Genomic DNA, 23,430 nt, shown 5'->3' with positions numbered 1-23,430 from the left:
AAACTAAAGGAATGTTTTACAGAATTTTAACACTTAGATATTGAGAAGCGAAGAAACTTACCGGTGAGAGATTCCCCATCATTAAAAAGGCAGTGAGTGTTGAATCAAACAGGAAGGCTATACGCTTCGTGTGCCCACCGGACAGACTCAAGCTGCTCACACTGGCAGTATCGGCTAAGGAAGCAAACACACACAGAGATTTGCCATCTTAAATAGTTTTGAAAACACTGGAACTTGCTGGCCTGCTTCATACATCACGCTAAGACTGTGGTTGTGCCTCACCTCTCCACTCCTTTAGCTGATGTGATGAGCTGAGGTAAGCCATGGTTTTGCTTAGCATGTCCTCCAAACTCAGGCCTGCAGTTCAGCTCTCCTGGGCAAACCATGAGTTGTAAACAGATAACCAAACTTGATTACAGTCCGTGGTTAGCTTGAAGAGTGCTGATCCATAAACCCAGGTTTGGATGAAACACTAAGCTTAGCTCAGCAGCAAAATGACCAAGGAAGAACAAAGCCAGCCCTGATCTTATCCTCAGGAGACGTGGCCTTCACACTAAGCCAGGGGTCGGCAACCTAAGGCCCATGGGCCACAAGCGGCCCATGGGGGTCATTTAACTGGCCCATGGACTCCCACCTTCTCGGGGACACCTGCCGCCCGCTCGGAAGGCTCCTGTGCGCCACGCTAAACCGGCGCGGGGCAGAGCGGGGACCACCTTCCGTGACTCTGGCCGGCTTCCCATTGGCTACAGGAAGCTCCTGCAGCCAAGGAGAAGCTGCACACGCCTCCTCCGCGCCCGCACTCCAGCCCATTGTGGCATCTGCGGGACCGTGAACTGGCCCAAGCCGCAAAAACTTTGTCGACCCCTGCACTAAGCCATGGTTTGGCTTAGCAGGATGTGCAAATCAGGCCACTGTGTCTGTCATTGAGTCTGCCCTCCTCTTGAACCTTTGACACCTTGGCTTGCCCAGGGTCACTTGACGTCATCAGCTGACCTTCTCTTATTTAGCAGCGGGCTTGTGCTCCATCTGCCAGTGTTCCACCTCCAGCGACATGAGAACCGTCTAAACTGCTGTGATGTCACAGAGAGGCTTGCTAATCTAATGTCAGGCAACCGACTACTTATGAATGGAAAAAACCTCACCATCTCAAACTGAAGATCCATGAACAACTCTGGCCACATTGAAATGGCACAGGGATTTTATTTATGCTGTGGGCTTTTGATGACATCATGCTGGGGCAGGTCACCTTTGATACCCCAGAACGATTCACCAAAAACATCTGAACAATGTTTGCAGCTTATGCACGTAGATAGGATATTTCCCTTCTGCAAAGCTTTAATCTACAAACGCACATCTTTTAACAGAGGAATAAAGCCGTACACCTCAAAATGATAAAAAGGTATCTCTATAAAAATCATCTACACCCTCATTGGTTCTTTTCCAAGCAGCTTAGTGGCTCTTCCTTTCTTGCATATGGGACAGGGGGAATTCTCCCCACTTACGGATTTCCTTGCCTGCAGGGACAAGCCAACTGGAAGTGGAGCCTTAAAGATTCTCCACATGCAGAGCAAGCTGCTTTTTCAAGCAAATGTTTTAGTGTACAGCCTAGCTCTAGCCCATGATTCAGACCACAGAATGCCACAGTAGTGAATGACAAGGACAGACCTATACAGGGGGGAAAAGAATGCGCTGTAATGCACACAAAATGATTAGATCGGCAACCACTTGCTCTATGGCTCACCTGGATCATCTTGGCTGTTTGTGTCCGTATCTGTAGCAGATGACCCCGCCTCTTGTACAGGACTCCTGCTTTCTGAGGTCTCCCAGGACAGCAGCATCTTCTGTGGATCCAAAGTAGTTCTAAGAATGGGAACAAGGGTAATAAGAAGAGACCTGCTGGCTCAGACCAACAGCCTATCTAGACCAGCTTCTTGTTTCCCTCAGCAGCCCACCCAGAAGCACCAGCTGAACATGAGTCCGTAAGTAAGAACATCCCTCTCTCAAGCCCTGTGACCCTGGGAAGAAGCACTATTTGGAAGCAGGTTGTGGCCAGGGAAGTCCCCAGAATCTGGGCAAAGATAAACCGGTTCGAGTCATGGATCTCAGGCTTTATATTCCAGCTTTAATCAGTGAAGCTGTAAATTAATGTCATGTGATTATTTTATTGGGCCATTTTGAAAAGGACCTGTGGCTTTTAGCTAATAATATGCAAGGCTATTGAAAAGTTAGTAAAGGTAAAGGGACCCCTGACCGTTAGGTCCAGTCGCGGACGACTCTGGGGTTGCGGCGCTCATCTCGCTTTACTGGCCAAGGGAGCCAGCGTACAGCTTCCAGGTCATGTGGCCAGCATGACTAAGCCGCTTCTGGCGAACCAGAGCGGCACACGGAAACGCCGTTTACCTTCCCACCGGAAGGTACCTAATTATCTACTTGCACTGCATGCTTTTGAACTGCTAGGTTGGCAGGAGCTGGGACCGAACAACAGGAGCTCACCCTGTTGTGGGGATTCGCACTGCCAACCTTCTGATCAGCAAGCCCTAGGCTCAGTGGTTTAACCCACAGCGCCACCCGTGTCCCTATTGAAAAGTTAAGGTAAAGGTAAAGGTACCCCTGCCCGTACGGGCCAGTCTTGACAGAGACTTAAGTTAAGGGCTTTTAAATTCAATTGTATTTATTCCCAGTTGTGTATATGCACACGACTGTCCTGACTTTCTTAAATAGTACAACTCACAAGACACACCGATATTGAGGTCCTAACGATATGCACATCCATTGGCCATCACAAAGTGGGGCACAGTCTCAAGCAACAATGTGCTCTCCTAAGCCCTCATTCCCAGGATGTTCGGAACTCCTGTCCCAGCGACATCTATGCCGGCTTGGTCACGTCTACAGAATGGAAGAGGGCAGGATCCCCCAAGGATGTGCTCCTTGGGAAGTTGGTTTCAGGCACCAGGCCTGTTGTTGGCAGGACACATACTTACTTCAGCCTGTTTATAGATGGGACATTCCGCCATGATGCATGAAGATTGTCCAGATTTATTACTTGGCCCTTTTTGTGGGCAAACCCTAACCGGCAATACATGGAGACAGCATTCTAAAGTGAAGACAACATTGGCAAATCAGCACTTTGCATTCTTGTTTCACAATTTCAAAAGAGATAAAAAAATGTGTGTGCAACGAAGAGTTGCCCCACCGACACACACACACACGCTTTAAGCAGCAATACAGGAGTCCTACCTTCACTAGTGACAGATCTATCTCCAGGACATTTGCCAGCTGAAAGGATAGAAGGAAAAAGGTTACTGGCAATTCTCAAAAATCAAATCCAATGCATTCATCTGCATAAACTTCTGCAACCTGCGCAGGTCAAGCATATGAGCGCTAAGCTTTAGGTGCACGTCCCTAGGAGTTAGCCAAGGGAGGACAGACAGACAGAATCCCAATCCCCCCCTTATGTGGAGAGTTCGCATGAAGTTAATTTAGCATGTCTTTTCCTGACAGATGCTAGTATGCGGGGCACAGAAACGCTGAAACAATGACTTACCTCGGCCACGTTTGTGTGTTCATCAATTGAAACAAATATCTTGTACAACAAGGTTTCAAAATAGTCACCCTGCACTCTGTTCATAACAAAACCTTCAAGTGGGGGAACTGAAACGAGAAGCCATGTTTAAGGTTGCAATTCAAGGATATAATTTTGATGTATAAAAATGTATATATGTATTGTATGTAAAATGTGTGTGTGTGTGTGTGTACACACACACACAAATGTATATTGATTATATATAATTTGTGCTTATTAATTATCAGCATTAAAATGTTTATTCCTGCATCTCTATCTCTCTCTCAGGAATCTGACTGACCTAGAGAACAGAGACTCACACCAAGCTAATGAGATATTTTGATCTTTCAAATTACATTTTACAAAACAGGAATTTTATGTGCCCATACATCTGTGGTCTAAACCGCAGAGCCTAGGGCTTGCTGATCAGAAGGTCGGCGGTTTGAATCCCCGCAACGGTGTGAGCTCCCGTTGCTCGGTCCCTGCTCCTGCCCACCTAGCAGTTCGAAAGCACGTCAAAGTGCAAGTAGATAAATAGGTACCGCTCTGGTGGGAAGGTAAATGGCATTTCCATGTGCTGCTCTGGTTCGCCAGAAGCGGCTTAGTCATGTTGGCCACATGACCCGGAAGCTGTCTGCAGACAAACGCCGGCTCCCTTGGCCAGTAAAGCAAGATGAATGCCGCAACCCCAGAGCCATCCGTGACTGGACTTAATGACCATCTCTTTACCTTTATATCTACCAGACATGTCACACTTTAAATCCCTTTTAACCACCAAGGTCTACATCTGAGGTACCTACAAAAATGCTGCCATTCAATCTTATTTTGCATTTTTGTTGTGGCAAAACAAATAGAAATTTGTACTTTTAACCATCAATACAACCCTCATCTTACACATAGTCCCATTTTAATCCACACTCCAACTTCCCCTTTGTCATAACTTTGCTATTCAATCTGCTCCTGAACATGTAGCACCTTTTATGGATCTTTGTTCTGAAAACAGTGAGTCCACACTTACCTGCTATACAACTGTCATCCGATATTGGTACATCAAGGTAAATAAAGCCTTTATTATATAAGCCTACAAAAAGAAAAATAATGTCACTATACAAAAAAACACAAAAATCCCATCAAACTTAACATTATACCATTACACATAGAGAGCACTATAGAAGCTAAGCATGTGCCACAAAACTGCATGAGGAGCACTCACGATATGTGTTATACAGGTAACTCGCAATTTATGTGCATTTAACTAACATGATTGCAGCTTTGCATGGGTGGGAGGAAATAAAAAATGTTTAGGGCTCAAGAGAAGTTACACAGGTCAGGATTCAGGCAACTTATGAAACTACTCCCAATTCCACGTGACAAAACTGCTTCTGAAATTTTGTGATACAGCATAGCATAGTTCTAGTAACAAAAAGCAAAAATTTCACTGCTTTAGTGTGAATCCCTTGCTAAAATTGCTTGGATTCTAGCCACTGTCGGAAGTATAACCTCAGGCATATCTTTTTACTCTTCTGTTTAACAAAACAAAGCAAAACTCACTGTGAACTATATTGTAATCCAGAGATCCAGCAAGCTGAGGACCTGAATCGATGATCTTATCGATAGCAGATTTTTCAGAGGTAGTGCAAATCTAGAGAGAAATGTACATATTAAATCACACATTTGGAATAACTGACAGATCTTTATTAGTCCATGCAGCTTTCAGACTGAAAAGTTTGACAATGATGAAGTACAACAACCCACACAGCGAGCTTGTTTGGTAGGTTAATCAAGTGGCAATTAAGTACCAGAATAAACTTTTTGATAGATGACCCACCTCTGAAAAATATCATAGAGCCAGAATTCAGGGTTAGCCAATGTCTGGAAGCAGGAAGAGGACTGATAAAAATGAAATACTTCTTCTGTAATACATAATTTGGTATTCACTCCCGTGTGATGTGGTTACAGTTTCTAACCTAGGTTGCTTTTAAAAATTCATATAGTATAGATCTATAAACGGTCTTCAGCCATGAGAACTAAACAGAACCATCATATGAGTCGCCAGACAAGCAGTTTGCTTGATAGTGATGTAGGTTTGCACCTGCAGGCAGCTGTTAAAATGGAATTATGTGTCATTTTCCATAAACACTTAAGGAGTCCTACTTGCCCTTATGTTGGATGCTGTTTTGACTGTCACAGCTAGCATCACAGACTGAAAATATAAGCCAACTTGACCCATTTTCTGTAAATACTGTAAGTGCTGTAACTGCAAAGTAACTGTGTGAAATACCTTTGACGCAAGAACTTTTTGTGATTTAGAGGGTGAAGCGAAAGTATATAACCTGCAATGGGATCCTAAACAAATTTACTCAGAAGTAATTTCTGCTGCCCTGGAAAAGACCCTGATGTTGGGAAAGATGGAGGGCACAAGGAGAAGGGGACGGCAGAGAGACAGTGGAAGAAGATTGGAAGAAATTTAAAATATATCTTAAAAATTGTTGTAACATTGAGGAGTGCTGAGATGTTATGGTGTTAAGAAACAGAGAATTGCAGCTGTAAATCATAAGTTTAAGGAAATTATAATGAAGATGAGTCAATTAATTAAATGGAGGGTTGCTGTGAAAAGGTAAAAATAAGGATGCAGAAAAAGGGAGGTATGGGGGAGTCCGGGAAGTAAGGTGAAGGAAAATAAGTTTATGAAATTATACATGTTTATTTGTTTGTATGTTTTGCTCTGTTTTATTGTTTGTATTTAATACATGTTTGGAAAATTAATAAAAATTATTTTTTTAAAAAAAAAGAGAAGGGGATGGCAGAGGATGAGATGGCTGGACAGTGTTCTCGAAGCTACCAGCATGAGTTTGACCAAACTGCGGGAGGCAGTGGAAGACAGGAGTGCCTGGCATGCTCTGGTCCATGGGGTCATGAAGAGCCGGACACGACTAAATGACAACAGTTTCCGCTGTGTTCAAATGGATTTACTCCCAGGTAATTGTGTACAGGATTTCTGCCTGACATTTATGCAGACTGATTAATTTTTGGATTTTTGTATGAAGATACCTTTATGTCGTCCTCTGTGATGTAACCAGCTTGTACCACCCACCATGGCTCTATTGCAATCTCAACTGGCTTCGTGGGTAGCAGATCACGGGCAGTTTTCCTTCTGAAGAATTTCTGAAGGGGTACAGTCCATTCGTGAGAGACAACAAGGAAGTAACCAAATTACTATCTTATAAAGCAGAAGTAACTAACAAATGCTCATATTTCTGGATATGGCACACTCAGGTCTTTAACCCTCCTGAACAATGTACCATAAGAAGGATGGGGAGGGGAACTGTGCCACTTTTCATCATTAATCCTGAGAAACAGGTTGTGCAATAAATATACAGACGCCTTCAGTGCATTTTTAATAAAAAATTATGCAGGATAAAATTAAGACTGTTAGATTCTAGAAAGAGAAGTTTCAGTTCTGTTTTTTGCTTGTATTTCTCTCTCTCTCTCTCTCTCTCTCTCTCTCTCTCTCTCTCTCACACACACACACACACACACACACACACACACACTCCAAGGGGAGGGGAAAGGTGTTTTTTTTAAAAAAAGCAGTTATTTGCATTTCTGCAATATCAAGGTTAAGCTCACATAATACACTCTAGGGTAAGGATGCCATGACTGATGACACAACTCTAGAATGTAATGGATGATGATAATAATAATAATAATAATAATAATAATAATAATAATAATAATAATAAATTTCATTTATATCCCGCCCTCCCCAGCTGAAGCCGGGCTCAGGGCGGCTAACAACAATAAAACAGTACAAAAGCACAGCATAAACAACACTCCAAAATCATTCATTGTAAAATTAATTAATTCAAGCCACTGGCAACCATTGGGCCAGAGCTCCGCGAAGATTGCCGAGGGAGGGAGTCAGGCTGTGCCCTGGCCAAAGGCCTGGTGGAACAGCTCTGTCTTGCAGGCCCTGCGGAAAGATGTCAAGTCCCGCAGGGCCCTGGTCTCTTGTGACAGAGTGTTCCACCAGATCGGAGCCACAGCCGAAAAAGCCCTGGCTCTAGTTGAGGCCAGCCTAACTTCTCTGTGGCCTGGGACCTTCAAGATGTTTTTATTTGAAGACCGTAAGTTTCTCTGTGGGGCATACCAGGAAAGGCCAGGCACTCAATGATTGCTGTTTATAAAGCCAACTCTAAGCAGCTGCACATAAATCTCTGGACACAATTCATGGATTTGCTTTTGCTCTATAAAGACCTCAATGCCCTTAGATTAATATTTCTAGAGGGTTGCTTTCTTCTGCTATGTTTCATCACATCCTGCAAACTCAGGTGAGAACAGCTTGCAGTCGTGTCCCATGTATAACATATAGCAGTAATTCGTTCTGAACGTTACTATCCATGTATCAAGCACACAGAACAGGGATACATTGAATGAGATGAGATGAAGGCTTGGCATTGATAATTTACCAAAGCCTGTGGAACATCCATTTAATGACTCTGAAGGAGGAGGAGGAGGAGTTTGGACTCGATATCCCACCTTTCACTCCCCTTAAGGAGTCTCAAAGCGGCTAACATTCTCCTTTCCCTTCCTCCCCCACAACAAACACTCTGTGAGGTGAGTGAGGCTGAGAGACTTCAGAGAAGTGTGACTGGCCCAAGGTCACCCAGCAGCTGCATGTGGAGGAGCGGGGAAGCGAACCCGGTTCACCAGATTACAAGTCTACCACTCTTAACCACTACACCACACTGGCTCTCTGGTAACGTTCAGAACGAATTACTGCTATATGTTATACATGGGACACGACTGCCTTTTAAAACTGCTTGAAAACAGCAGTTAGCTCAGAACACAGCAGCTTTTGCCAGTCCCAATTCAACTGGTTACTTTCAGAGCACAGCTCAAAAGTGCTAATGCTAAAGCCTTAAATCAGGGATGGGGAATCTGTGGCTCCATAGTTGATGCTGGACACCAGCTCCCATCATCCCTGACCCTTTACTACATGAACTGGAGCTAATGGGAGTTTGAGTCCAATGACATCTGGAGGACCAAAGGCTGGCTTTTCCCCACCTGCATTTCCTGTGTACTCATCTCTTCAACAGAGGCATATTTATGATGCATAGCCTCCAGTACCCAGAAATAACATCTTTTATACACTGTGTACCATTTTCTATTACAGAGGATGTTAAGCTTAAGACTAAGGCAATCCAGAAGGGTTTTTGGAGATCAGTGGCGCAAATGACCCATTATACCAGATTACGAAGATTATGGAAGGTGCCACTGGGTTTTGCTCCCCTCAGTATATGACTAGTTAATTTTTCTGCTGCAACCCACACTTTGGAAAACCAAACTTGGTCCAAATACTAAACCACATAGAAGAGAGGAGGGAGAGAGGGAGGGGAACTGTGAACACCTACTTTGGATGATCTACACTGGTTCATTAGGTCAATGTACTGGTTTCTTCCTATGCCAAGAAGTCTCAGGCCTGAGGGGGAAAGGAAGTTTTTAAGTCCCTCAAAACAGAGCTATACTTATAAAACTATTCTGAGCCAAAGGAACATTATTGCATAGTACTGCTTTCATATGTTGCTTTGCAGACAAACAGCAGAATTTTCAGAAAGGCTGGTAGATGCACCATCTGTGAGAAGATGAATTTGAAGCCTGCCATTTGCTATTGGATATACCCATCCGGGCAGGCACAAGAGACAGGGCCTATTACGTGGTGGCCCCCAGATTATGGTCCTCCCCTTTAATATCCACACCACAGATTTTTAAAAAGGCTTTAAAACATGGCCTTTTTCAAAGCATCTTTTCTTAAATCGGTTATTTTTTCTTCCAATTGGTTTTTAACTGGCCTTTTTAATAACTCCATTGCACCTCTATAGTACTGTGAGTCATCTTGGATGTGTTATGCCCCCAAATGGGGCATATAAATGATTTTATAAAGAAAGATAGACAACTAAATATTTTTCATGTATTCTCTACAAGCATGCATATTGTCCTGAGCTATCCTCTTCTTATCACACATTTGCATCATACAGTTTTAGCCTTAAATAATTTCATCCTTGACTGGAAAGATGCCTTGAAATTCCATCCGAAGCACCCTCACAAATGGAAACATTTGATTAACTGGAAACATAAACTGCTTCCTCTTAAGCCCTATGCAGCCCTGAGGTTTCAGACAATGCATGCACTTGTTACCATTTTTATCAAAGGCAATCCATAATCTTAGGGGCCACACCTATGGCAAGATATGCCAGGATGAGCAGTTTAGGATGCAGAGGTCGCCAGCTCAGTCATGCTCAGCTGGCATAAATTCCCCAGCCCCAGAAAATAAAATAATAATAATAATAATAATAATAATAATAATATTTTTTTATTTATACCCTCCCCAGCCAAGGCCGGGCTCAGAGCGGCTTACAAGCAATAATAAAGACAAGTTGAATGATTACAACTTAAAAACAAAATTAAAATACATTAAAATATTGAAACATTAAAATATTAAAATGTAGCCTCCTCGCAGGAGGAGAAGGAAAAGAAAAAAGAGAGGGCGGGAATCAAATTGGCTCCAAGCCAAAGGCCAGGCGGAACAACTCTGTCTTACAGGCCCTGCGGAAAGAAATCAGATCCCGCAGGGCCCTGGTCTCATGAGGTAGAGCGTTCCACCAGGCCGGAGCCAGTGTTGAAAAGGCCCTGGCTCTGGTTGAGGCTAATCTGACTTCCTTAGGGCCCGGGACCTCTAGGGTGTTGCTATATATGGACCTTGAGGCTCTCCGTGGGGCATACCGGGAGAGGCAGTCCCGTAGGTACGAGGGTCCTAGGCCGTGAAGGGCTTTAAATTTCAAAACCAGCACCTTAAATCTGACCCTGTACTCCACCGGGAGCCAGGTGGATTACAAAAGAAAGCATGAACTTGCTCATCCTGGCTCAGCCTGAATCGAGGCTAGTGTAGGCCCTAAAAAAGGAAGGTGTTATGGGGGCATGGTGGAGGCAGGATGGGGTGCGGTGGGGGACTTAAGATGGACCCTGACTCTGTGCAACTCAACTTTGTGTTCTGGCAAAAAGGGTAAGGGACCCCTGACCATTAGGTCCAGTCGTGGCTGACTCTGGGGTTGCGGCACTCATCTTGCTTTATTGGCCGAGGGAGCCGGCGTACAGCTTCCAGGTCATGTGGCCAGCAGGACAAAGCCGCTTCTGGTGAACCAGAGCAGCACACGGAAATGCCATTTACCTTCCCGCCAGAGCAGTACCTATTTATCTACTTGCACTTTGACGTGCTTTCGAACTGCTAGGTAGGCAGGAGCAGGGACCGAGCAACGGGAGCTCACCCCATCACGGGGATTCAAACCGTCGACCTTTGGATCATCAAGCCCTAGGCTCTGTGGTTTAACCCACAGCGCCACCCGCATCCCTAACAAAAAAAGGCAAAAAGGGTAGTGTAAATCAAATACTATTTTAAAGTCTTGTTCTTCCTCTGACAGACTTGGGCCAGCTCAGCCAGCAGTGGTCTTCCTCTTGAAGGGCAGTGGATCTGGCGTAACTTAACGTCAGCTTGTTTAATGTGTCTTGTGTATAGGATCGCTCTGTTAGCCGTTGTATTGGAACTGTGGGCTTTAGATCTGCATTTGGTGCAGCGAGAAGGGGTTATTTATGTCACCATTTGGTCTGCCTCTGTAATAACACCGTCAAAAGTGACAACTGGAAGATGGGTAGCCTCAGAAGTGAGCAACTCATCAGAAGTTATCACTGTCTCCCTCCTGTAGCTGAAAGGCCAGCAATTCAGAAAACCAAGTTAATGGGAAGGATAAAGACATAATATACACACTGGTTCCAAGAATTACTCCCAAGAATTACTGTGCCAACAGCTATCTTTGTTAAAGTTAATGTGCTGCACTGCTAAATGGGTAAAGTGGAACAATTTTAAGTTATGTAAATGCACTTCGTATGGCCTATTGCTGAGGCAACAAGTAATTATTAGAAAAGCACATGCTTAACTTGTGGGTTAGTGTTTTATTTCCATAACTGGTTTGGAGTAAAAAAAATTTATCAGTATTTTTTTTTTGTTCTCTTTTCAAACATCAGGCATGTAATCCCCACAATTAAACAAACGTTACAACTTCAAAAAGGAATTGTCATGCAGCTCTGCTTTTAAAACTAGACTTCCTTAAAACATGATTTCCAAATGGAAATTTGTTTAGCTTGTGGAAACAGAAGGAAATCTTATACTTACAGTCTGCAGCAGTAAAGTTGGGCAAACAATCGTAGCTTTTTTCACTGTTCATTATATCCTTTACAAAGGAAAAGGAAAAGTTGCAGTGTCAGCTTGACTCACTGTACTTCTTCATTTCACAACTGTGCACTGATGCTACATCAGTAAATACTGTATTTGAAAACTACTTTGCACCCAAACCCCAGTTTATGGAGGCTTTGTGTTTATCTGTTAGCTTGTTTGTTTGGTTTGTTTGCTTGCTTGCCGGGGAGGGGAAAGGAGAGGAAATGGAAGTCCATTGGATGTAACCTAGTGAAAACAAAATTCTAACTCAAGGACCTAAAATAATATGCACAAAATGAAGTAGATTTTAGGAAAAACTAAAACCAGATCTAGATACGCACAGAGTGTGTCCTATTCATTTCAACTGAGAAAAATGATGTGAACACAAACAGTAATGCATTTCAGGGTTTCCCTCACCAAAATACATTTGGAGATGGGAGGGGGAGCAGAGAGAGGGAAAAATGGGGGTGGAATTGTAGTGCTCCATCTCTACAATGGCACAGGTCCCATGCTCAGAACAGAGTGCTGGATTGAGGCACAAGAGGCATGTGAACCTCATGATCCCCAGGCCACTGATTTTGGAGCTGCCCTGCATAAATTTCAATGGATCTCTATCGGTGTTCCAAGGACATAGTGTGCATAGGTTTCCCCCTTTCTATTTCCCCTTCGCAAACACCTTGGGAGGGCTTGCCCAAAATCACCCAGTAAACTTCATGGGTGAACATGAAAACATGTACCCATTATGCACCAGCTCTGGGATTACAGTGGTACCTCGCAAGACGAATGCCTCGCAAGACGAAGGGTTTTTGGTTTTTTGAGTTGCTTCGCAAGACGAATTTCCCTATGGGCTTGCTTCGCAAGACGAAAACGTCTTGCAAGTTTGTTTCCTTTTTCTTAAAACCGTTAATACAGTTGCGGCTTGACTTCGAGGAGCAACTCATAGCATGCGGTGTGGTAGCCTTTTTTGAGGTTTTTGAAGACTTTGGTGATTTTTGAAGCTTTTCCAAAACTTTTCTGAAACCGTGCTTCGCAAGACGAAAAATTTGCAAGACGAAAAAACTCGCAGAACGAATTAATTTCGTCTTGCGAGGCACCACTGTATTCCAGTTTGGTGATTATGGTAGATATACTTTAGCCAAGACATTAGATGCTACAGTCATCACCAGCAACAGAAAGAGACAGGACTAATGGATTATTCTCTTTCGTGGTATCTTTAAAGGTCTTTAGTTCAACACATAGGGGTAATCCTAGACCCAGTCACCTTGCAACGTAGCAAAAGGTTATAACGGAAATGCATTTGAAGAGTGGCAGACCAAGAATAAATCACCCCCCTGAGCTCACTGAAGGAAGGACTGGAGGTAATAAATATAACAACAGCTCCACTTGCTCCATGCAAAATGCTGCTTTAGCAATACCAGTAACCAAGTGTGCTCTACTGCAGTCCAAGAATGGAAGCAAAAATGGCCTATTTTTGTGGAATTCAGTGGCAAAACTCTCACTAGAAGCAGCAGGGCACAAACTACACATTACCAGCAATTATCAATCAAATCTGCACCACGCTACACATTGTTTCTCCCATATGTTGAGAGGTGACTCAAGCGCTGTTTGCTGCTCTCTCTGAATACAAGTTTGCAAGCTCCTTCATCAGAGTAATTTGGCTGCAAGCCCAAAATGCCACTGCAAATGGTGACTGCATTTCCTGCCGCTGATTACCAACAGCAGCCTGGCAAAAAGCTAACAATAATGGGCATGTGACTCCAGCTGGCAGGGATCATGTTACGCTGAAACGCCACAAACTCCTGGGACACACAAAATGACTTGTTTAAGCATTTATCTAAACTCACCTCCATTATTCCTGTGTAGTACGAAAAGGGGGTTATCCTCAAGCCTTTCACCATGATGTCAGACAAGTGGTATGGGTACAACATGAGGTGCTCTCTACTGTATTTCAACAGTTCCTCGTAGTATCTGCGTTCATCTTTTTTGACATGCTTAACTGGGAGAGTAAAGAAGGGTCAGCGGGTTGTAGCGACAGTCTCCACAAATCAGTTAGAAATGCTAAGAATTTTACGGGGTGTGAACTTGGGACAGGTTCCAGAGCAAACCTGAAGCTCCATTTGCACAGAGATTTGGAGCATGCTCTGTGTATCGACACAAAAGGGGGAGGGAGAGAACGCAAAGAGAGGAAGCCATGCAAGTATGCTGCACTTCATGGCACAAAAGAGAGGATATCCTATGCCACATACTATTCCTATTGCAAATGCAATATCATTATTTGACACCGAGTTAGTTCCCAACAATCCAGTCTGAAAAAGAAGGCAGCCAACTAGCAAAGCTCTTGAAGTACAGTGGTACCTCGGGTTAAGTACTTAATTCGTTCCGGAGGTCCGTTCTTAACCTGAAACTGTTCTTAACCTGAAGCACCACTTTAGCTAATGGGGCCTCCTCCTGCTGCCGCACCGCCAGAGCACAATTTCTGTTCTCATCCTGAAGCAAAGTTCTTAACCCAAGGTACCACTGTATGTCCATTTTGTAATAAGGAACTTGGAATAAGCTTGTACGGGGCTGCTAGGCAGCCTGTGGCATGGGGAATGGCCCTATGCAACCTTCCAGACACTTCCTGAAGCTGCCCTGTTCATCCATCTCATCGGTGTCCCCCTTTCCCCTGATAATTTCCTTCTTATTTTTCTTGGCACTTTAAAGTGTTTATTAATACAATTAATAAAAAAATGACCAGTAGTGGTAGTACAATTTTACTGAATTCCAGCTGAGGACATGTTTCTCTGATGTAGCTGTTACATATGACAATATCTGTTTTCAAATGCCCTTTCCCCCACTCTGTTTCTCTACTCACCTAAGTTATTTCGGTACCGTAGCTGATTGCGAATACTATAGAGCACAACCTGCTTTTCATAGTCTCGCTGTGAGTTTCCAAGACCCTATGAGACAAAGCATAGAAATTTAACGAAATGAGTAAAGGAGCAATCCTGTACACAAGAAGCTGGCGTAGAACAGACTGGTGTAATTTAACCTGGTGTAAAGTTACACCAGATCCACACTCCATTCAGCAGTGAGGCTACCGCTGGCTGAGTCAACCTAAGCCTGGCAGAGAAAAAATAAGCCTTTAACTAGTGTTTTAGAGTTGTACCACCTTTTCTACCATCTTAACTTATGCCATGTCACCTGACAGAGCTGCATAGGCTTAGGATCCATTATACATCTTCCCTTTCTGGTCCCACACACAGAACACTCCTTTTCCAGGGCTTACACTGGATTAAGATCTGCTGGGCTTGGCTCAGGTAGTTGAGGCCTGGCTGAGCCAGGATGAGCTCACATATCTCCATTTGAGCCAAGGATGAGGGAGATAAGCCAGCTCAGCTGCAGATGTGCTGGATCCTAACCTCCTCATCCTGGTCGATCTTGAGTGCTGGACCAGTTGTTGATCCTCAGCCCAATAGGTAAATTCACAGCTCAGGCTTGCTGAAAGTTGAACTATAAGATTACCCTTCAAGAGTTTTATCAAACAACTCCGCTTAGACCAACAACTGACCTATACACATAAAAGTGGTGCTTTTGTAGTTCTACAGATAATTAACCAACACAAATCAATACAGAGCTCCTGCAAGAAACTAGGAAGTACATTAGCCTTGTAAATAAGCCCACAAAAAGTGATCAGCCTGGAAAAAGAATATACTAGCCTGCCGGGAACTGGCAAACGAGACACAGAGGGGACCATCTCACCTCCAGATTTGTGCAGGTGCCTATGGCCTTAATACACCATCATTTCCCTAATGCAGGAATAGAGAACCTGTGGTCCTCCAGACACTACTGGACTACAACACCAATAATCCCTGACTAATGGCCACACTGGTTGGGACTGATGGGAGTTGAGGTTGAGCAACACCTGGAGAGCTACAGCTTCCTCATTCCTACCCTAATGTGACATGGGAAGAGCTCTGCTTTGCTCTCACATAATTGGTATTTGAACTTTCCACACCACTGCTTTTTTCTTTTGTATTGTGCCTATAAGATTGTGAGTATCAAACATTTCAGGCAGATTGCAAGTGGTAGATAACAATGTTTTCCTATGTGTGGCTTTTGAGGGAGGTCAGAGGCATCCTGCAGCTCAGTGGAAGATCCCATGTTTAGCAGAAATAAGGTCACATGTTCAGCCACTGGCATCACAAGTTAAAAACACCTCCAGCAAGGTGGCCTGGAAAAAATTGGGAAACGGCTGCCGGCCAATCAAAAGGAAAATACAGAGCTGGATGCGCTAAGGCTCTATATCACAAGACAACTTCATATGTTCATATGCCACTTATTCTCATAAAAACCAGCGTAAAGCAATTTGAGTGTTGCCCTAGACCACACGCACGCATCTTCAATTCTTCACTTCCTGTGGGTGTTCACTAGCCTACGTCACAGGACACTCCTGAAGAAAAAAAAATGTGCCCCCCCTATCTCTCTGGAGGAAAGCTTGGATTAAAATAAACAGGTTCAACAGAAGAATAGCATTAGACTACAGCACAGTGCACAAACTTCAGAACCTTGGTATTCAACTAAGTAACTCAGATCAGACCAACTGAAATTAATGGACCTAACTCAGTAATGCTCATTAATTTCAATGTGTTTACGTTGAATAAAACTTAAACAAATGCTCAAAATCCTATGTCAACCAACTGAGGTCAGCTACAGGGGGGGACTGAACATGCACTAAAAAACAAGGAACAGGGTGTCCCTCAGCACGCACCAGAAATTTGCTTTTAGCATTTGAATGGAGTTCACTGCACTTTCACACAAAAATCCACTTCTACCTTTCCTCTCCAAGGTTTCTTCACTTCAGCAACCTAATTTAGAGCCTTGTTGTTGCAAATGCTTTAAAAAATGAAAAATGGAAAATTCCGTAGTGGCATGGTTCCCATATATTACCTAGGTAAATAGAAGTAATATCAGACCTCCAGCCACACATGCTTACTTAGGGAGGGGCTATGTCACAGATAGTTGAAGCCTTGGCAATGCATCCACTGATTCAATTATTTGACAACGTCTCCACTCAGTTTTCCTTCTTATGTGATTGATGTATGTGTGTACTGTAATACACTACAGGTTTTGCTGAAGTTGATCAATGCCATTTTATTACAATACCAATGAAATGTTCTACAAAAAAGGACGAAAGGAAATACTTTCAGATCTACTGCAAAAGATCTACTAGTGCTGTAGATCCTCATCTACCTTCTGTTAACCCCATGTTCAAATTAATCACAATATCCATACAACTGCCTGCAGGAAAAATGTGGTTGGCCGGCCCTGAAAAGTTGCAGAAGTTTGAGCAGGTGACGGTGGGCCAAAGTTCAACAAGCTTGACAACAAACATTGACTTGGCAGTACCTGTCCTAATACTGGGGGAAAGGAGAAAAGGGTGAAGAAAAGTTAGCATTTTAGTCTTATCGGGTTGTTTTATTTACCGCATTTTGTGGCACATGTAACATTATGTATATTGGATACCACTGTACGGGGGGCCAACTTGAATAAATACTGGGGGGGGGGGGGCAGATAAGTCCTGCCACGCATATTCATTCACATGACACAGTGTACACACACCATTTAAATGGGAATGCCCAACAACTTGGTGGGGTCCGGCCCCCTCAAATATTTTATCGTGGAGGGCGAAGCCCCCACAGCCCCTAGAAGTTGGCTCCTATTGCAATGTTGCATCCACATGAAAGACAGTAGTGCAGAGAAGCTTTTAGCTAACTAACAAATGAACAAACAAGTACCTGGGAGGAAAAAGCTTCTACACACCAGGGGTGAAAAGGGTAATTTGAAGTAGATCAGCCCGCTCCCCATTCCAATTTCAATGCTGAAATGAATTAAATGTTGGGGTAACTAGCAATGGACTTAGAATCACAGGAGCTGGAAGGTTCCACGAGGGTCATCTAATCCAACCCCCTGCAAAGCAGGAACTCAACTAAATCATACATGACAGATGGCCATCCAATCTCTGCTTAAAAAACCTCCAAGGAAGCAGAACCTACCACCTCACACGGGAGTTTGTTCCACTGTCCAAAAGTCCCCACCCTAATGTTTAGTGGGAATTCCTTTGCTTGTACAGTGGTACCACAGATTAAGTACTCAATTCGTTCCGGAGGTCCGTTCTCAACCTGAAACTGCTCTTAACCTGGAGTGCCACTTTAGGTAATGGGGCCTCCTGCTGCCGCCGCTGCACAATTTCTGTTCTCATCCTGAAGCAAAGTTCTTAACCCGAGGTACTATTTCTGGGTTAGCGGAGTCTGTAACCTGAAGTGTCTGTAACCCGAGGTACCACTGTAACATGAAACCCACTAGCCTCGGGAGCAGAAGAGAGCTGGGTTCAAGTTCTGCTGCTCAAAACATAAAAAAACCCCGAATGGGCTTAGCAGGGGGCTCAAGCCTTCGCCGTTGGAGGAACCTCGGACTTTTTAGCAAAGCACGAAAGCGGAGCCCGAGGAGCCTGAAGTCACCTATCCGACCCCGCTTTTACTGGAGAGCAGACCCACTGAAATCAATGGGCATGTCCCAAGTTGGGTCCATTGCCCGCCCCCGTCTCCCCACGGAGTTCCTGCTACCCAGAAAGGGAAGCGAAAGTGGTGGCGGAGGTCTCTGCCGATGGCCATTGGCGGGGTACGGCAAGCCAGAGGGGTCAGTTATAATAGGGAGAGCGCTAAGAACCGCTTTTCTACAGGTGCCGGGAGGGGTCAGTCCGTACCTGCTTGACGCTGGCGGGGAGGCGGGCCCAGGGGTAGTTGTGGCGAATGTGGAACTCCACGTCCACATTCATGGCAGGCTCCCCCGGCTGGGGTGGGAAGGGTCGGGGGCGGCGGTTGGCGGCGCCCCCCGCCCCTCACGCAGCCTCAGCCCCCGGTCCTTGAGGAGCGACGCGGCGGCGGCCCAAAGCTGGACCTTCGCTCAGCCCGCTCTCTCGCCTCTCCTCCTCCTCCTCCCTCTCGTCTCCTCACAGCGCGCTTCCGCGTTACGGGCTCCGGGAGCCCCGCCCCTCCGCGCGACGTCGCTTCCGGTCCCCGCGGGCGGGAGGAGCCTCGGAGAGCCAAGGGAGTAGAACGCTCCTAAGAACCAATGGGATCGTCCTCTCCTCCTCCACCCTCTCCCTCCTTTCTAAATCAGTACGCCAGAAATGTGAGGGCGGGGCTGGGGGCTTTTAAAGCGGCGGAGGCTCGACGTCACGGGCGCGTCGCTTTTGCGTCTCCGCTGCAGGCCGCTGTGAAACTACAAGCCCCATGGTGCTTTGCGGGAAACGGCCTTTTTTCGTTTGTGACGTAACAATTGGCAGCGTGGCTGAAGGGTTCGCCTGAGGGAACAAGGCCGCTTTATTTGTTTGTTTATTGTTATTATTTATTGAATTTGTATACCGGCCTTCGTTTCAGTTGCATATCGCGATTCCTATAGTGGATTCCTAGAGTATAGATCTATAAATAGGCTTCAGCATAAGGACTAAAATGAGTCACAGTGAATTCCAGGGTTAGAAGGGACCACAAGAGTCGTCTGGTCCACCCCTCTGCAATGGAGGAATCTTTTGCCCAATGTGGGGCTCGAATCCACAACCCTGAGATTAAGAGTCTCATGCTCTACCAGCTGAGCTGTCCAGCCATGCCTCTAACCATCCTGCAATATTGATATCTTATAATAACAATACAGTGGTGCCCCGCAAGACGAATGCCTCGCAAGACGAAAAACTCGCTAGACGAAAGGGTTTTCCGTTTTTTGAGTCGTTCCGCAAGACGAATTTCCCTATGGGCATGCTTCGCAAGACGAAACGTCTTGTGAGTTCTTGCGAGTTTGTTTCCTTTTTCTTAAAGCCGCTAAGCCGTTAATAGCCGCTAAGCCATTAATAGCTGCTAAGCCGCTAATAGCCGCTAAGCCGCTAATAGCCGTGCTTCGCAAGACGAAAAAACCACAAGACGAAGAGACTCGCGGAACGGATTAATTTCGTCTTGCGAGGCACCACTGTATTACACCTCTTCCAGCTAGGGATGATGTTCTGTCAATCTTTCTGCCCAGAAAGAATATATGCCTGTTATGTACTGAGTTGAATGCAGCAGTCTGATTGGTCCTAGAACAATAGGATCCAGAATGCAGCAGTCTGATTGGTCCTAGAACAATAGGATCCAGAATGCAGAAGTCTGATTGGTCCACAGGAGCCACCCAATCCAGCTCCAGGTGGAAGTGAATCCGCAACCTGATTGGCCTACAGGTGAATCCCGGAATTAGCCAATCACATGGGGCCCATTGTGTAAATAATGTATATAAAGCAGACATTCTGGGGGAAATTCCATTCCTCCTCCCCACTATGAGCTGAATAAAAAGCATGAAATCCACTCTGGACTCCCAAGAATATTTCAATGCCCTAACATGTCAGCTGGGCTCAAATGCTGCACCTGCTTATCTGAGAATAAGGCTCCATTGAACCGAATGGGGTTTATTTCTGAGCAGACATTGCGTGTCTTCTCAGAGCTAAGCACTGTTGAATTCAGGGATGTTGCATTCATTAGTCACTTCTCCATAAAGGGGTCTCAAAGTGGTTTATGGTGCAAAATTAAAACCAAGCAGAAGAGAGAATAAAATAAGAAGTTGCAATGCTCGTCTGTAAATATGTGCAAAGAGGCAGGTCCAACCCACTAGAAAGATGAGCCAAAAAGGATTAATACCAATGGAAAACTTTGTTCCAATGCATATGGTGAGGGGTAATCCGGATTGGGACCACAACAGCATCAAAGAGCTTGAAAAACAACCCTTTCTGGATTGCCTGCTATTTGCCTGCTGGTCTATCTCCCTTAGCCTCATTTACGCAGGCTGGCATTGGCTCTCCAAGCTTTCAGTCAAGGTTCTCTTACAGCCCTACCTGGAGAGGATGGGGACTGAACCTGAAACCTTCTGCATGAGCCATGACCCTTCTTCATGCAATTAGTGTCTTGTCTAGTTTGGGCTTCGAATGCCCATTGTTGACACTCTATTCCTAACTAAAAAAAAAACATTGTGCAATGGCCAACCTATGGTAAAAAGTGGACTGCAAGAAGATCAAACGTATCCATTCTAAAGGAAATCAGCCCTGAGTGCTCACTGGAAGGACAGATCCTGAAGCTGAGGCTCCAAGACTTTGGCCTTCTCATGAGAAGAGAAGACTCCCTGGAAAAGACCCTGATGTTGGGAAAGATGGAGGGCACAAGGAGAAGGGGATGACAGAGGATGAGATGGTTGGATGGTGTTCTTGAAGCTACCAGCATGAGTTTGACCAAACTGTGGGAGGCAGTGGAGGACAGAAGTGCCTGGCGTGCTCTGGTCCATGGGGTCACGAAGAGTCAGGCACGACTAAACGACTAAACAACAGCAACAACAAATGTTTCCTATGATCATCAAATAATACTTGGAATTTTCTTTTCAACCTGCAGGTGTCAGTCATTCACTATTTTAATACTCACCAGTTGCAGGGAGAAGGCCCATGGAGAGATCATTGATTCATTCCTGTGGAAAGTGGCGGTGCATTTGAAAGTGTGTTTGCAGTTGCGGACACTTGCCGAAGCTGCTCACTTATATTTAGACTTGTAGCTCTCCCTATCCTGAAGCCTAGACAACTGGCTTTAAAAGTTATGCATATCTATCGGAATGAAAATCTACAGACAAAATTCCCAAACTGAATGTGCCCTCTTATGTGCTCCATAAACCTTAGTGGTCTGCTTAGATGGGGCCAACGGTAGGGTAATCTGGCCTCGCCCATTCTTGCATAGCTACTATATGGCCGTCTATGGCTCTCTATTTAGGAAGGTCTTTGAATAAGATATTGCCAGATCTCAGCTATTAGACTACACCAACTGGCCTCTCTACCTCAGGGAGGTCCATCTGACAACTTTGCTGACATCATTTTGGCAGCGCCATTGATGACTTACCTTTTTTGGCCTTTGATGGACTGAGGTGGTTTTGCTGAACTGTTAGCTTGGCGCCAAAGCTTCCTGTGGCAGTTGTGTGTGTGTGTGTTGCATCTCTTCTATATGTATTTCCACTGGTATAATATACCGTAAGTCACTTTGAGACCTTTTAAGTAATAAGTGACATGTTTAAATAACAATGATGGTGATAGGCTTCTTTATATACACATGTACCCTATAAATTTCAAAATTGTTCCTTCCTCCAAAATTCCTGTTTCAATGTGTTGTGCCACACAGCAGGTGGAATCCATCACCCTGATTACACTAGTAGGACTGCAAGAAGTTTTGTAAAGTGGATTATCTGAAATATTACAAGAAAGATTATTGAAAGAATTATTAGTTAAGGACAATTAAATGCAATACAGTGGTGCCCCGCAAGACGAATGCCTCGCAAGACGGAAAACCCGCTAGACGAAAGGGTTTTCCGTTTTTGAGTTGCTTCGCAAGACGAATTTCCCTATGGGCTTGCTTCGCAAGACGAAACGTCTTGCTAGTCTTGCGATTTTTTTCCCGCTCCCCCCCTTTTTCTAAGCCGCTAAGCCGCTAATAGCCTTTTAGCAGCTAAGCCGCTAAGCCTTTAATAGCCGCTAAACCGCTAATAGTGCTAATCCGCTAAGCCGCTAATAGGGTTGCTTCGCAAGACGAAAAAACCGCTAGAAGAAAACCGTGGAACGGATTCTTTTCGTCTTGCGAGGCACCACTGTATAGAAATGAAGAAATGCAGAATAAGTGATAAAGAACGGAAAATCATAGAGGTGTTGACGGAAGTCTAAAACATTGTATAAGATGAGAAGATATGTTGTATGATTGTTGGAACTGATATGTTAAAAAAGCAATAAAAATTTATATATATAAAAAAGGAATCCATCGCCCTGAATGGAGGAAACTAGAGGGCAGGGCAGGGCAGGGCAAGCCTCTTCCTTAAATTTGTAAGGGAGGGTTAATTTGGGCTGACCCATATGCCATATTAAATCTTCAGTGCTAAATCACAGGCGACAAGCTCTAGGTTCAGGGATGTGGAACCTGTGGCCCACCAGATGACGTTGGACTCCAAGTACCATAAGCCCTGCTCACCTGATCAGGGGATGATAGGAGTTGTAGTCCTGCAACATCAAAAGGGCCAGAGGTTCTCCATCTCTGCCCTGGTTCTTCTGTCATAATGTGGTTTAATTTTTTTAAACAACAACTTCTACTCTTTTTTCATGCACATGATATGTTCCATTTAACTTCAGTAGCACAGGCAGGCTCTTCCAAGGAAATGAAGTTGGCCCTAACGTATCTCCTCAAAAGAGGAATTGCATCACCGAAGTAGAAAAGAAGACAAAAGAGGACATTTGCTGTACTTGAATAAAAAGTGCATATGCTCATTCATATGTATAGATGCAAATTTGGAAATAATAGTTGTCATTGAAACAGAAACACATCTCGCCATAGTATACTCTGATCTGAATCCATCTTTTGATTCTTCAGAGTACTTAAGCTTAATTTGCTTGAACGACACTGAGTACCATCAGAATGTAAATGATCCAGCAGAAATGTCAGTGTGGTTCTTTGGGGACTTGATCATAACACTTAGCTAATAAAGTGAAGAGTCGCCCAAGCCCACAGACAGCATCATATAT

General features: G+C 44.5%; 1 protein-coding gene across 1 annotated transcript in view; it reads right to left on the bottom strand.

The window, feature by feature from the left end:
* FAM91A1 (family with sequence similarity 91 member A1) overlaps positions 1 to 18,848 on the bottom strand; it is a 33,197-nt gene extending 14,349 nt beyond the window's left edge. The window contains exons 1-13 of the mRNA XM_028736195.2: positions 18,577 to 18,848; positions 14,686 to 14,770; positions 13,676 to 13,827; positions 11,790 to 11,847; positions 8,977 to 9,044; positions 6,614 to 6,727; positions 5,114 to 5,204; positions 4,581 to 4,643; positions 3,545 to 3,651; positions 3,238 to 3,276; positions 2,982 to 3,094; positions 1,742 to 1,860; positions 62 to 174 (exon numbers count right to left, since the gene is read on the bottom strand). Coding sequence (XP_028592028.2) covers positions 62 to 174; positions 1,742 to 1,860; positions 2,982 to 3,094; positions 3,238 to 3,276; positions 3,545 to 3,651; positions 4,581 to 4,643; positions 5,114 to 5,204; positions 6,614 to 6,727; positions 8,977 to 9,044; positions 11,790 to 11,847; positions 13,676 to 13,827; positions 14,686 to 14,770; positions 18,577 to 18,648 — 1,194 coding nt within the window. The 5' untranslated portion in view covers positions 18,649 to 18,848. The remainder of the gene's footprint in view (positions 1 to 61; positions 175 to 1,741; positions 1,861 to 2,981; positions 3,095 to 3,237; positions 3,277 to 3,544; positions 3,652 to 4,580; positions 4,644 to 5,113; positions 5,205 to 6,613; positions 6,728 to 8,976; positions 9,045 to 11,789; positions 11,848 to 13,675; positions 13,828 to 14,685; positions 14,771 to 18,576) is intronic.
* Positions 18,849 to 23,430: the final 4,582 nt, after the last annotated feature.

The sequence above is a fragment of the Podarcis muralis genome, chromosome 8 (assembly GCF_964188315.1).
Source record: "Podarcis muralis chromosome 8, rPodMur119.hap1.1, whole genome shotgun sequence".
In the NCBI taxonomy this organism is placed as follows: domain Eukaryota; kingdom Metazoa; phylum Chordata; class Lepidosauria; order Squamata; family Lacertidae; genus Podarcis; species Podarcis muralis.
Note: the sequence above shows the minus strand (reverse complement) of the source record. Positions and strands in the feature narration are given on the sequence as shown.